General features: G+C 44.0%; 1 protein-coding gene across 1 annotated transcript in view; it reads left to right on the plus strand.

The window, feature by feature from the left end:
• Window positions 1-14,237, plus strand: part of PAPPA (pappalysin 1) — a 279,871-nt gene that overhangs the window by 198,776 nt on the left and 66,858 nt on the right. Inside the window, exons 11-13 of the mRNA XM_049897266.1 lie at window positions 3,147-3,260; window positions 4,511-4,646; window positions 7,012-7,225. Of these exons, the coding sequence (XP_049753223.1) occupies window positions 3,147-3,260; window positions 4,511-4,646; window positions 7,012-7,225 (464 nt within the window). The remainder of the gene's footprint in view (window positions 1-3,146; window positions 3,261-4,510; window positions 4,647-7,011; window positions 7,226-14,237) is intronic.

A 14,237-nucleotide genomic window follows, 5' to 3' on the forward strand; every position in this document is an offset into this window, starting at 1 on the left:
GGGTAGATTCAGACCACCAACTTTTGGTTAGTAGCTGAGCACTTAACCATTTGCACCACCCTTGAAAGCAGTGACTCATAGTGGCCATAGGGTCGCTATGAGTTAGAATCGACTCGACGGCACTGGGTTTGGTTTTTGGTTTAGGTGAGAGCAGTGAAGCTCTTTGTTTACACGAAATATTACAAGGCAGTTCAAAATATAAAACAGATGAGTGAAGATGTTTAGGTCAAAAGAGCAGAGAGGAAACTAAGCAGACCTTTTCTACATCCTGGTGACCAGGCTGACACCCCGGAGAAACTTTAGGAATCCATAGAGGACACCTTGAAAACCCATGATCTCCTCCAACATTCAAATGTTAAAAATAAACTGAGATCCAAAGAGGTGAGCTAACTAGTCCATGATTAACCAAAGCCAAAACCAAAGCCAGTGATGTTGAGTCGATTTCGACTCATAGTGACACTAGAGTACAGAGTAGAGCTGCCCCCATAGTTTCCAAGGACTGCCTGGTGGATTCAAACCGCCGACCCTTTGGTTAGCAGCCGTAGCACTTAACCACTACGCCACCAGGGTTTTAGTCTATGATTACACATCAAATTTTCAGTGACCTTGGCCCAGAACCAAGTCTCCTTAATCCAAAGCCATTCACCATTGCAGAACTTACTGGGTGGCAACTTGTGATTCTCCAAAGTTGGCTAAGCAACTAATGTTTCTCTATTTGAGGCTTCAAAAATGATTTTATGAAGATGTGAACATTAGGGGAAACTGGGTGAAGGGTGCACAGGAACTCTGTATTATCTTTGCAACTGTTCTGTAAATATAAAATTACTCAAAAAAAAAAAAAACTACAAGTTTAATTTAAGTAAAGCATTGGTGTTGGAAATTCTAGATCACAATGCAGCTGTGTGTTTTAGTTGAACTTTTGTTAGGGCCTTACTGTTGTTTTGACTGAGACTTTGTGCTTTCCAATAGCTCCGAAAAGCCAGAACCATCCAAGGAAGTGATGGAGAGCGTGGTATTTGAATCACTGTAAATTTATAGATGAGACACTCGGCATGTTAAAAAGAGCCCTTGGTGATGCCAAGGGCAAGAGGAGTTGGCTGTCACAGAAAGTTCAGGCCTAGATCAGTTCATGGAAGCACACTGTTTAGGAGCACATCTTTAGGAGAATTTATGCTTATGGTTTCAGGTCTATTTTTAATGGCTTTCTAAGCCAATGTTTTGGAGTTTTTTTGCGCCTTTGTTTTTTTATTTCATAAAATTACATGGAATAATGTAAACAAATTGCCATATTTGCCTCGAGTCTGTTTTTGTAAGACAAATAATACACTGCAGATAAGGTTGAAATCCCATCTGCTCCCTATTGCCTACAGTACCATTCCCTTTCTTTCACCCAGAGATGACTACTACCCCTAATTTGATGCTCACTTTTCCACTTCATTTTTAATTATTTTACACTCATCTGTACAAATCTCTATGCAATATATAGTTTTGCTTTGTGTGGTTTTTATAAATTGCATCATACTGAACTTGTCATTTGTAACTTTTGTTTTTTTCCACTCAGTGTTATGTTTTTGAGATTTTTCTATGCTGATCTCTATGAACTCACTAGCAGGGCATCCATTTTGATTGGCCAGGGCCCATACTGGACCAGTTGTTAAATATTTTTAGTATATTCCCTGGATGTGAATCTTGTTCATTCCTCTTAATTTACTGTATAGAATTCTGTCGTTTGAATATTTCGTATTCTATGCTTTTCTCTTCAACAGGTGAACATACAGACAATCCCTGTCTTTTATTACTATAGATAGCGCTGAAATGGGCTCTCTTGATTCTCGTATACTGTGTAATCATTCTATCTTCCTCCCTTCCTCCTTCCCTCCCTCCCTCCCTTCCTTTCTTCCTTTTTTCCTTCCTCTCTCTTTTCCTTTTTTTGTATGGATATATATTTTTTGTTTAGTCTGGTTGGAATTAGATTATCACCCTTTTTTTTTTCTCCATCGTTTGAAAGGTCCTTAGAACTCTCCAGGTCAGTCTTACTTTTCAGATGAGTAGACTGAGATCCAGAGATGTGGCCCAAATTCACAGGGAGGTTTTGAGAGAGGAGCCACATTAGGGATCAGAAGGGAAGCACTAATTTGAGACAAACTTATGGCACAGTTCTGACCAACCTGAAAAACAGCGCAGCTGTTCCTGTTCTTTTCCCTTATAGCTCTTTCCTCGGTTTACAATTTATACGCGTATGGGATTACTTGCTCGGTGGCACTGGGTGTTTGGTTTTGGGTGACTACTTGATTAACATCTGCACACATTGCTGACTCTAAGCTCCTTAACATCTAACTTGTCCACCATATATCCCCAGAGCACTTGGCAAATGTAGATGCTCAATAAATATTTAGATGAATGAACATACCAATGAATGAAATGACATGTGAATATGCAGCCAACTCTGAAATTTGAAGAATTCTGCTTGTGTACACATGCCTACTGTTTCTTTTAACACCTATTGGTATATCTACTGTTGAGAATAAATGTTTATATATATGTATGCATATAAATATGAAGAGACGGAGCTGATTTTCTCTGGTGATGGGGAAACCAATGCTTACATTTTCACAGTCTCTGCTTTATCGAGAATATAGCACTGAGTACAATTTACAGATTTGTCCCAAACTGGTAGGCTTGGCATTCACGACTCTGTGAGAGCCAGCCCTTGAAACCACCTTTTCTGCCACATTTCCTAAGCTCCAATAATCCCAGGCAAGTTACACAACCTATTTTTTTTTTTTTTTTAACCCTCCTAGGTTTCTGCTTTCCTCTGAGCCTTTGGTTCTGTTCCATCTGTCTGCAACTCTCTTCCCCCATCTCCACCCTTTCCTTCCAGGCCCAACTCAAATGCCAACTTCTCCAGGATTTGTCCCCTCTAGAATTTCTCTCTGTCACTTCTACCGCCAAAATATTGTATTTATTCTTTCCTAACAGTGTTGGGGATTACCAGTTCTACATTACAATGTGTACTTCTGTTTATCCCTGTATCCTCTTGTAGTGTAAAGAACAAAATGATTGGATAGTGAGGGTTTGTCAGAATGAATTTAATTGAACTTCTGAGACCCTCCAAAACCTTATCTTTTGTCTTTATCTGTTTCCAGGTATGTCGAACCAAGGTGATAGATCTCAGCGAAGGCATTTCCCAGCACGCCTGGTACCCTTGCACCATCACCTACCCACAGTCCCAGATGGCTCAGACCACATTCTGGCTCCGGGTAAGCCAATGCTCTGAGAGTTTTGGGATCTCCAGCAGTGGTCCCAGGAAACACTGACTTCCATGATCCTTTCTCAAGATGGTTTGCCTATCTACCTAGGGTGTTAATTGTAAGGATAAAGAGAACAAAAAACTTAGTAGTAGGATGCTTCATGATCTTTGGTATCCACTCACTCACAATTTGGCAAAAAGTTTTGATACCTTTTATTTGCCTGGAGCCTCCTATTCATTGTTCTAGACCTTTTTAAATTGTCTTATCCTCCTGGAAGTTTTCACTGATCTCTATAGAGTCCCTGGGTGGCACAAACAGTTAAATACTCAGCTATGATTTTCGCATATCACCATGCCTATTGGAAACCCTGGTGGCATAGTAGTTAAGAGCTATGGCTGCCAGCCAAAAGGATGATAGTTCAAATCTACCAGGTGCACCTTGGAAACTCTGAGGCAGTTCTGCTCTGTCCTATAGGGTTACTATGAATTAGAATCAACTCGATGGCAATGGGTATGGGTTAACCAAAAGGTTGGAGGTTTGAATCTACCCAGAGGCACCTCAGAAGAAAGGCCTGGCAGTCTGCTTCTGAAAGATTACAGCTATTGAAAACCCTGCAGAGCACAGTTCTACTCTGACACATATAGGGTTGCTACGAATCAGAATAGCAACTGGTTTTATAGAGAGAAGTGATTATTTTCTCCCTCCAGTCTTACACATGTTGGATCATCTGCTTTTCATATGGGCCCTGGCCACATGGTATTACATAGATGTCCGTGGATCAATCTTCCTGACTAAAGACTGTGGATTGTTTTGAATTTTGATTTGTGTGTCTCTAACCGACTTTGAACATCACAGTGCCCAGAAATGCAAAGGCCATGACCTATTTTACTTGTGGTCCAATATAGAGACTAGCACGAAGAAGTGACAGATAATAGTAAGTACCATTTATTGTGGTTTTAGTATGTGTCAGGCCTTGTACCAGACACTTTACTCCCATTACCTTACTATACCCTTACAATGGTCCTGTGTTAGAGCGTACTTTTAGAGATGAGGGTATTTAGGCCCAGAGAGGCATCCACTCACTCAGTGTCACACAGTTAGGAAGGGGCAGAGCCAAGATTAGAACAAGATTTCTGATCTCTGAGTCTGTGCTCTTAACCGTTAGGCCTCATTGCCTCCTTCTTCCCATCTGGGTCCCCTGAGGAACCCACCACGTGACTGAGCACACAAGTGAGCCTCCTGTGTCTTCTGCGTTTCAGGCATATTTTTCTCAGCCAATGGTTGCTGCGGCTGTCATTGTCCACCTGGTGACCGATGGGACGTATTATGGGGACCAAAAGCAGGAGACTATCAGTATCCAGCTGCTTGATACCAAAGGTCAAAGCCACGACCTAGGTAGGCGTGTTCTTTTGGGCTTGGCTTTCTTTGGGCACCTGCTTCTATGTCTGTCTCATGGGTGGTTGTGAGGATCAGCTTCGAATGAGTTCATTTCTCCCGTTTTCTCTTTCTTCATCCTCTCTATTTGGCATACTGGTTGTCCTCAAATTGGGGTGTGGTTATGTATCTAGAGAAGCCTGGATCTGGCAGATATGGGGACCAAAGTTCCATGTCAAAGCTTACTTCTGCCAGAGACCTTTAACCTCAGGCATTCCGTATGTCCTCAAAACACCCTGGGAAGGAGACCAGGCAGGGGCAATTTCGCCATCATATGGATCAACACACTGAGATCCAAAGAGAGGAATTGAGAGACCTCAGGGCACATAGCAAGTCAGGAAAGAGTGACCAGGTTTTTGGAATCATAACCCCTTGCTCTTCACCCTATACACAGAGGCACCTGTGAATGCCCCCAAAGCAGCAATCGAGCCTCCAGCACAACCTCCAGAGAAGTTCACAGTGCAAGTAGCAATAAGAGAAGGCCAGTGCCAGGAGTAGGAAGGCAGATAAGAGGTCAGGTCCTGCTTATTGAGAAGCTTCCCTGAGAACAGGCCAAGTGGAAGGACAAGGGCCAGAGTTGGCAGCTGCACCACCCATCTGCATGTCCACATGCACTGTGGTACAGACAAAAGTGTCCAGACTCTGAGGCTGACTGCCAAGATTTGAATCCTGCGTCCACCACTCACTCGCCATGAAAACATGAGCACTTTCCTTGACACCGCATATGGAGCCTCACCTTCCTTACATGCACAATGGGGGCAGGTATTCCCATTGCACAGGCAGTGTGAGATTTAAATGAGATATTATTTGATAATGCTGTGACCACAAGACCTGGCACGAAGAAATCCCCATTTCCCCTTCCATTTCCAATATGCCCTGAAATGCTCTGGGCAGCCATTCTGTGTGTTTGGAATTGCAGGCCAACACCGCCCTTGAGGCCCCAGCTCTCTCTGCGTGGTGGCCTGCCCAGGCTTCAAAGCTGTGCCCACACCTTTCCACAGAGAGCTCATTTCAAAGGCCACAGGAAGCAAGCAGGCAAGAGGTCATTTCAGAGTTAGGCAGAAGCCAAGAGAGCAAGTAGGAGTTTTTTTGTTCTGTTTTGTTTTTATGTTTATTTATTTAGTTAGTTTTAAAGGCAAGGGGGAACGTATTAATAAGGAAGAGAAAGAAAATCCCTCTGGACTTATCTGGATTCCTGGGAAGTTTCCCTAAGTGAGAAGCAAATGTTTTCATAGTTGTGCTGGCATTGCAAACAGCTCCAAGGAGAGGTTTTGCAGCGGAGTGGGGGAAAGTCTGGTTTCACGGGAGCCCCTGGGATCCTGCCACTTGACATCTGAGGCTTCCATGTTTCTCTGTCATCCCTCCTCACAGTGCCTGTGTCTCCTGTCCTCAGCATCCCAGTCCCCCCCATTGGGAACTTCACAAATCTAAGAAACCAGAGCACAGGAAGGGCCTTCTGGCCTCTGAGCTTCACGCTTTCACAAATGCCAACTTGCCAGAAACTAGTTAGGATGATTCCTTTTTTAGGTGCAAAAACTGAGTTTTTGGGACTTTCTGGGAGTCATATAATTAGTAAGTGACTGAATCAGGTTTCGAACCGAGGTTTGCCTACCAAGAAAGTGGGTGTCCTTTGTGCTAACTCCATCCCACCACTTCCTGTCTTCCCCTCTTCCTCTACTCCATATGCCTTTTTCCCCTGCCTCTCTCCCTTTCTGGACATCTAGGAACCTGTTGCCTGTAGTGGGAAGAATTTGGGGCCTTTGAGCGAGGCCAGCTTGGATTCTGCTTCAACTTTGTACTGTCAGCCTATATCCCCCTGAGAAAGCCGCTTCCTGCCCATGATGCTCAGCCTCTTCTCTGCAGACTGAGCATAGGGGCCCTTATGTCGTAGCTCACAGATGCAAGCAGATTTTCTACCCTGCGAAGGGCTTGTTGCTATGAATTATTTCTGTCTTGTTCATGACTGACCAGGCAGGCAGCCTGGAAACTAGCAACTCAGACCCTCAAGCCCCAGTGCGGGAGGTGAGGGGCAGTGGTGCTTGGCTGAGGGGTGGCCATTTGTGGGAGGGAGAGGGGCTGTGGGCGCTAGGTGAAGGGAAAGCTTAGGGGGCAGGGAGGCAGGGGGATTGGAGAGATTTGGAACCAAGAAAAAAAGCTAGACAAAGAAACTTTCAATCAAACTCAAAATCCCCACTGGCTGCCCCAATGGTGCTTTTGTGCAGTGACATGAAAGGGTCTGGGGGCTTCGGGAAGGGCCTGTTGGGGAGGGCGTGACTGGCCTTGAGTAATGAGCCTGGCCCCTCGGCCCCTCTGTCTCCTCTGACAGGCCTCCATGTCTTGAGCTGCAGGAACAATCCCCTGATTATCCCTGTGGTCCATGACCTCAGCCAGCCCTTCTACCACAGCCAGGCGGTGCGTGTGAGCTTCAGCTCGTCTCTGGTCGCCATCTCTGGGGTGGCCCTCCGCTCCTTCGACAACTTTGACCCTGTCACCCTGAGCAGCTGCCAGAGAGGGGAGACCTACAGCCCTGCTGAGCAGAGGTAAGGCTTCCCCATCTGGGACCCAGGGCCTCCTTGCGCTGGGCCATTTTGTAGCCAAGGGGAGACATACGAATCTGAAGCTGGGTAGCCATTTGTGTCGCTATAGAAAGTCTGTGCATTTCTCCCTTCTCCATCCTCCTGCCTCTGGCCGCTCTGCTTTTGGGCTTGGAAGTCCACAAGCCTCTGGATTTCAGGAGTCAGAGAGGGAAGCAGGGATATGTGGTGGAAAGAGACCCTCTCAGAACCGAAATTGAGTCTCAGAGCTGACAATGGCTTGCATGGTGATCAGGGAACATCAGTTTTCCTCTCTGGGCCTCAATGTCCTCATTTTATCAAAGAAATGATAGGAGGATTTACTCTTTTTAGGGCCTGAAATACTAGAATATTCTGCTTCCTAAGTGGCACAGGCAGAAGGCATAACCTTCATAATTATGGGGAGAAGGAAGGAACACGGCTTCTTCCCAGTTTACCATGTATTTCAGAGATGGGTGAAATCTCTCTGTCTTTTTGAAACCTAGCTCCTGAGATCCCCCCAGTGGTCTAGGAACCTGTCTTTCCAAATTTAACTCCACATCATACTCTACCGATGCTTTTGACCTGACACTGGTTAATTTACCTAGTTTGGAGGTAAAAGGTAATGGTGCTTCCCGGAAAGAATAGGAGCTTTGGCACTGTTCTTCCCTGATTTTGAATCTCCACATTGCCACTATTTGACTACATGTCCTTGGACAAGTTACTTCACTTTTCTCAGTTCCAGTTTTCTATTTTGGAATAAAGGGATAGCGTACTGGTTAAGATATCTGCTAAGCCAAAGGCTGGCACTTCAGATCCACCAGCCACTCCTTGCAAACCCTATGGGGCAGTTCTACTTTGTCCTGTAGGGTTGCTATGAGTTATAATCAACTTGATGGTAACAATTTTTTTGTGTGTGTGTTTTAGGTGAAAGTTTACAGCTGAAGTTAATTTCTCATACAAAAATTTATACACATATTGTTATGTGTCCCTAGTTGCAATCCCTATAATGTGACAGCACACTCCCCCTTTCTACCCCAGTTTCCCGTGTCCATTTGCCCAGCTCCTGTCCCTTTCTGCCTTCTCATCATGCCTCCAGACAGGAGCTGACACTTTAGTCTCTACTTGAACTAAGCAGCATACTCTTCACCAGTATTATTTTATGTTTTATAGTTCAGTCTAATCCTTGTCTGAAGAGTTGGCTTTGGGAATGGCTTTAGTTCTGTGTTAACAGAGTCCTGGGGCCATGTCTTCTAGAGTTCCTCTAGTCTCAGTCAGACCATTAAGTGTGGTCTTTTTACATGAAATTGAGGTCTGCACCACACTTTTCCCCTGCTCCATCAGGGCAGTCATTAATGGTAGCCAGGCACCATCTAGTTCTTCTGGTCTCAGGCTGATGGAGCCTTTGGTTTACGTGGTCCTTTTGCCTCTAGGACAATATTTCTCTTGTGTCTTTGGTGTTTTTCATTCTCCTTTGCATCAGGTGGGTTGGGACCAATTGATGCATCTTAGATGGCCACTTGCAAGCTTTTAAGACACCAGATGCCACTCATCAAAGTAGGATGCAGAATGTTTTCTTAATAAACTTTGTTATGCCAGTTGACCTAGATGTCCCCCAAAACCATGGTCTCCAGACCCCAGCTTCTGCTGCTCTGTTCCTCAAAGTGTTTGGTTGTGTTCAGGAAACTTCTTAGTTTTTGGTTTAGTCCAGTTCTGCTGACTTCCCTTGTATTGTGTGTTGTGCTTCCCTCCACCTAAGATAATTTTTGTCTACTATCTAGCTAGTGAATTCTCCTCTCCCTCCCTCCCCACCCTTATAACCATCAAAGAATGTTTTCTTCTGTGTTCAAACCTTTTCTTGAGTTCTTATAATGGTGGTTTCGGGCAATGTTTGTCCTTTTGCAACTGACTAATTTCATTCAGCATAATGACTTCCAGATTCATCCATGTCGTGAGATGTTTCAAGGATTCATAATTGTCCTTTATTATTGCATAGTATTCCCTTGTGTGAATGTACCATAATTTGTTTATTCATTCATCTATTGATAGGCACCTAGGTTGTTTCCATCTTTTTGCTATTGTAAACAGTGCTGCAGTAAACATGAGTGTGCGTATGTCTATTCGTATGACGGCTCTTATTTCTCTAAGATATAGACCAAGGAGTGAGATTGCTGGATCTTATGCTTTTTAAGGAAGCACCGAAACGATTTCCAAAGTACTTGTACCCTTTTACATTCCCACCAGCAGTGTTCCAGTCTCTCCACAACCTCTCCAACATTTATTAATTTTTTCTTTATTGCTAACCTTGTTGGGGTGAGATGGTACTTCATTGTAGCTTTGATTTGCATTTTTCTAAGGGCTCATAGGGTCGCTATGAGTCAGAACCGACTCGACAGCACCTAACAACAACAACAAGGGCTCATGATCCTGAGCATTTCCTAATGTACCTGTTAGCCACCTGAATGTCTTCTTTGGTGAAGTGCCTGTTCATATCCTTTGCCCATTTTTTAAATTGGGTTATTTGTCTTCTTGATGCTGAGGTTTTGCAGTTGTCTTGTAGATTTTAGAGATTAGACCCTGATCAGTTATGTCATAGCTAAATTTTTTTTCCCAGTCTGTAGGTTGTCTTTTTACTCTTTGATAGGCATAAGTGTTTGATTTTTAGGAGCTCCCAGTTATCTAGTTTCTCTTCTGGTGTTTGTGCATTGTTAGTAATGTTTTGTATTCTGTTTATGACATGTATTAGGGCTCCTAGCATTGTCCGTAGTTTTTCTTCCATGGTCTTTGTTGTTTTAGATTTTATATTTAGGTCTTTGATCCATTTGGAGTTAGTTTTTGTACATGATGTGAGGTATGGGTCTTGTTTCATTTTTTTGCCAATGGATATCCAGGTATGCCAGCACCATTTGTTAAAGAGTCTGTCTTTTCCCCATTTAACAGACTTTGGGCCTTGTCAAGCATCAGCTGCTCATAGGCGGATGAATTTATGTCTGGATTCTCAATTCTGTTCCATTGATCTATGTATCCATTATTGTACCAGTACCAGGCTGTTTTGGCTGCTGTGGTGGTATACTAGGTTCTAAAATCAGGTAGTATGAGGCCTTCCACTTTGTTCTTCAGTAATGCTTTACTTATCAAGGGCCCCTTCTCTTTCCGTATGAAGTTGATGATTTGTTTCTCTATCTCGTTAAAAAATATCATCAGAATTTGGATTGGGATTGCATTGTATCTGTAGATCACTTTAGGTAGAATTGACATTTTCACAATGTTGAGTCTTCCTATCTGTGAGCAAGGTATGTTTTTCCACTTATGTATGTCTCTTTTGGTTTCTTACAGTAGTGTCTTGTAGTTTTCTTTGTATGGGTCTTTTACGTCTCTGGTTAATATATTCCTAAGTGTATTATCTTTTTGGGGGCTACTGTAAATGGTATTGAAATGATGATTGCCTCTTCAAAGTTCTCTTTGTTGGTATAGAGAAATCCAACTAATTTTTTATGTTTATCTTGTATCCTGATGCTCTGTTGAACTCTTCTATTTGTTTCAGTAGTTTTCTTGAGGATTCTTTAGGGTTTTCTGTGTATGAGATCATATCATCTGCAAATAGGGACATTTTACTTCTGCCTCACCAATTTGGATGTACTCTATTTCTTTTTATTGCCTTATTGCACTGGCTAGGATCTCCAGCACAATGTTGAATAGGAGTGTTGATAAAGGGCATCCTTGTCTTGTTCCTGTTCTCAAGGGGAATGCTTTCAGACTCCTTCCATTTGGGGTTATGTTGGCTGTGGTTTTCTATAAATGCCCCTTATTATGCTGCAGAATTTCCCTTCTATTCCTGTTTTGCTGAGAGTTTTTATCATGAATGGGTGTTGGACTTTGTCAAATGCCTTTTCTGGACCAATTGATAAGCTCACGTAGTTCTTATCTTTTGTTTTATTTATGTGTTGGATTACATTGATTGTTTTTCTAATGTTGAACCATTCCTGCCTACCTGGTATGAATCCCACTTGGTCATGGTGAATTATTTTTTTGATATGTTGTTGAATTCTATTGGCTAGAATTTTGTTGAGGATTTTTGCGTCTATGTTCATGAGGAATATTGCTCTGTAGTTTTCTTTTTTGGTGGTGTCTTTACCTGGTTTTGTGTCCATGTTCCCTAGAGCACATATGTAGGTGAGTTTTGCAGCCTGACTTTGGGCATCCAGTGCTGTTGGCTGTAAGGACTGAGAGGCACCACTTATTCTAGAACCCCTGTCATGGGTGGCTAGGTGGAGTGGGTGGAGCCATCCTCAGGCCTCTGATGTGGGTAAGTGAGGACCCTGCTTAATGGGCAGAGCAGTGTCAAATGTCAGGTATCTTCTGCTCCCCCTTAGCTGTTGCAGTCGAAAATAGGCTTCAGGTATAAACCCTATTGTGCTGTGCTAACGAGAGCTTATGCTGTTGAAATGTGCCCACACAGGTCTAGACAAGGGTGAAAGGCTTTCAAATACATGGACCCCTTATGTCTGTGCCTAGGCAAGGGGGTTGGGCCCGCCCTGAGTTCTTGGTTTATGGGAGCTTGCGGATTATTTTTTCCTGTTTATTAGTTTGAGCCCTCTCCAAAGCCAGAGAATGGCTTGGGCACGTGACAGTTCCCACTTCTGGCCCAGGCGGTGCCAATCACTGAAGCTGGCCTGGGACAGGAGGAGAGTGGAGAGGAGGCAGGTAAATGGGAGAGAGGTATTTCCTAGATGGGGGAAGAGTTTTTTTGATCCTGTGCTTGAGCAGACGCTTGGTTTCTCCCAGTGTGGAAAACGTATCCTTATCCCTACTGCTTGCCTCAGCTCATGTGTGCGCAGACCAGTCCAGCCTGTAGGGTGCCGGCCAGGTCAGGTCTGGCAAATCCTTGCTGCCTCTCCCTCCCTCTGCCACTGAGTCCGACTACTCACCTTTGTTTTTGACATTCAGGGCTCCTAGATTATCGTATATAATCAATTCACTTGTTTTTTCCGGTCTTTATTGTAAGAACGACCACAGAAAACATCTGACTACTCTGCCAGCTTGGCCCTACCTCCAGCAAGGGTTTTTTTAATGTCTGTTTCACAGGGTGATTATGAGGGTTGAGTGTCCCACTGGAGAGGAAAGTGCTCTTGCAAACTCTTAGGTACCATGCAAAGATACCTTTTGTATTACTGAAGACTATTTATACCTGCTTTCTGATGGTGATGGTGGTGCTTCTCTGTACAAATCCTGTGCAAAGTTCTTAAAGTTAGAGCTGGAAGAAGCCTAAGACATCATCTAGTACATCCAAAGTGCCTAAACTTCTGTGTTACGTCTAGGATTCCAGGGCCCAAAAAGGGGAAGGACTGGTCCAGGGTTGCACAGTACCTCTCATTTTTGTTTAATGAGATTCAGAAGGAGAAAGAAAAGGTTGTGACCTCTCCTCAGAGTGAGGCCATTTGAAAGGCAATTCAGCACTGCCCATTGCACCTGGGGGCAAGGAGAGGAAAGAGGCTTTGGGGGATGGGGATGGGCACCAGCCTTTCCCATGCCCATCCTACCACAGAGTACACAAAAAGTGGTTGCAAAATCCACATTGTTTTGTACCCACTGTCTCTGGTCTCTGTTGTGCAAAGTCTGTCGCAATCATTCAGAGGCAAAAAGGGCTCCTTAAATATCACTCACTGTCACATTTCATCCTAAGAGGATTTTTCATCCCTGGCTCTCTGGACTCTATAAAAATAAATTAATTCTCAGAACCCAGGGAAACAATGTCAATGGCAAATGCAAATCCGTCAGACCTTTTCTGCAGTGCTTTCGGATCCTGCCCCAGCTCTTCCGGCTATCCACAAGTTGACTAAGACCAGCACTGTCTTCTTTGAATTATTAATTAATTTTTAACAGTTCCTGTGCCCTAAGTAAACAGTAAGAAGTGTTTTACTTCTAAATAAGACAATTGATAAAGTATCTATTGAAGTCTTTGACTCTTTGTGGGAGGAACACTGAACTGGGCAAAGCATTGCACTTTCTGTCTCCTTGAGAGACTGGGGGTCAGTCACTCCCCCCCTCTGAGACTCAGTTTCCACATCTATCAAGGATAATGTTGAATTGAATGTTATCCATGATTCCTTCTAGTTCTAACAGCCTGTGGTTCCCAAGAGCTAGGAAGGGTGGGAGGGAAGGGGGAAAAGGACCAACATTTGTTGAGCCTCTGATAGGAGCATTATCTTATTCATTATCACAGCTGACCTGTGAGGCATGGCTCAGAGAAGCAGAGTGAAGGAGTCAAGGTCACCCAGGTAATGAGAGGCAACACTCTGCTTGGTCTGACCATAAAAGCCATGCTCTTGCCCTCCAGAGCCAGTCATGCCTAGGAAAGAAGAGGAATTTTCATGACTGCTCGTGCACGAGCCTTTAGTCAGTGAAGCTCTTAGCAAAGTGACGTATGCACAGCTTTGGGCTTCAGCTGGCTCGACCCTGAGCTTGGACCAGGCTAGAACAAGCTGCCCTGAATGCCCCTGGGGAAAGGCCAGCAGCTGCTCTTGGGTTGCCGAAGAGGCGTTTACTCAAACAAGCAGGACTCTGCAAACGTGCAAATGTGTTAAAACAAACAAACCAAGAGGAAAGGACAGGAAAATAAGCAACAATAGTTTATTTTTTCTTCATTTTCAAAACACCAAGGTAAATAGCGTCACGTTTTAGGGCACATTGGAGATGGTTGTAGTAGAAACATTCTGGTTTACCTCTAGCTGTTGGGAAGGTAGTGGAAGGTGCTGTTGCTCTCCTCCCCCTCCTCCCATTCTCACCCACACCCCTTCTTCCGCTCCCTCCAACCCCTCCCTTTCTCCTCCCCCTCCATTCTTTCTTACTTTCTCCCCTCCCTCCCTCTCCACTCCCTCTCCTCTATCTCCTCCTCCTCCACTCCTCCCTCCCTTCTTCTCCTCCTGATTTTCTTTTTTTTTTTTTATTGAGAGCAGTGTGATTCCTAGTGGGATGCCATGGGAGAAGCACCTCTACACCA

Source organism: Elephas maximus, chromosome 9, assembly GCF_024166365.1.
Source record: "Elephas maximus indicus isolate mEleMax1 chromosome 9, mEleMax1 primary haplotype, whole genome shotgun sequence".
NCBI lineage: Eukaryota > Metazoa > Chordata > Mammalia > Proboscidea > Elephantidae > Elephas > Elephas maximus.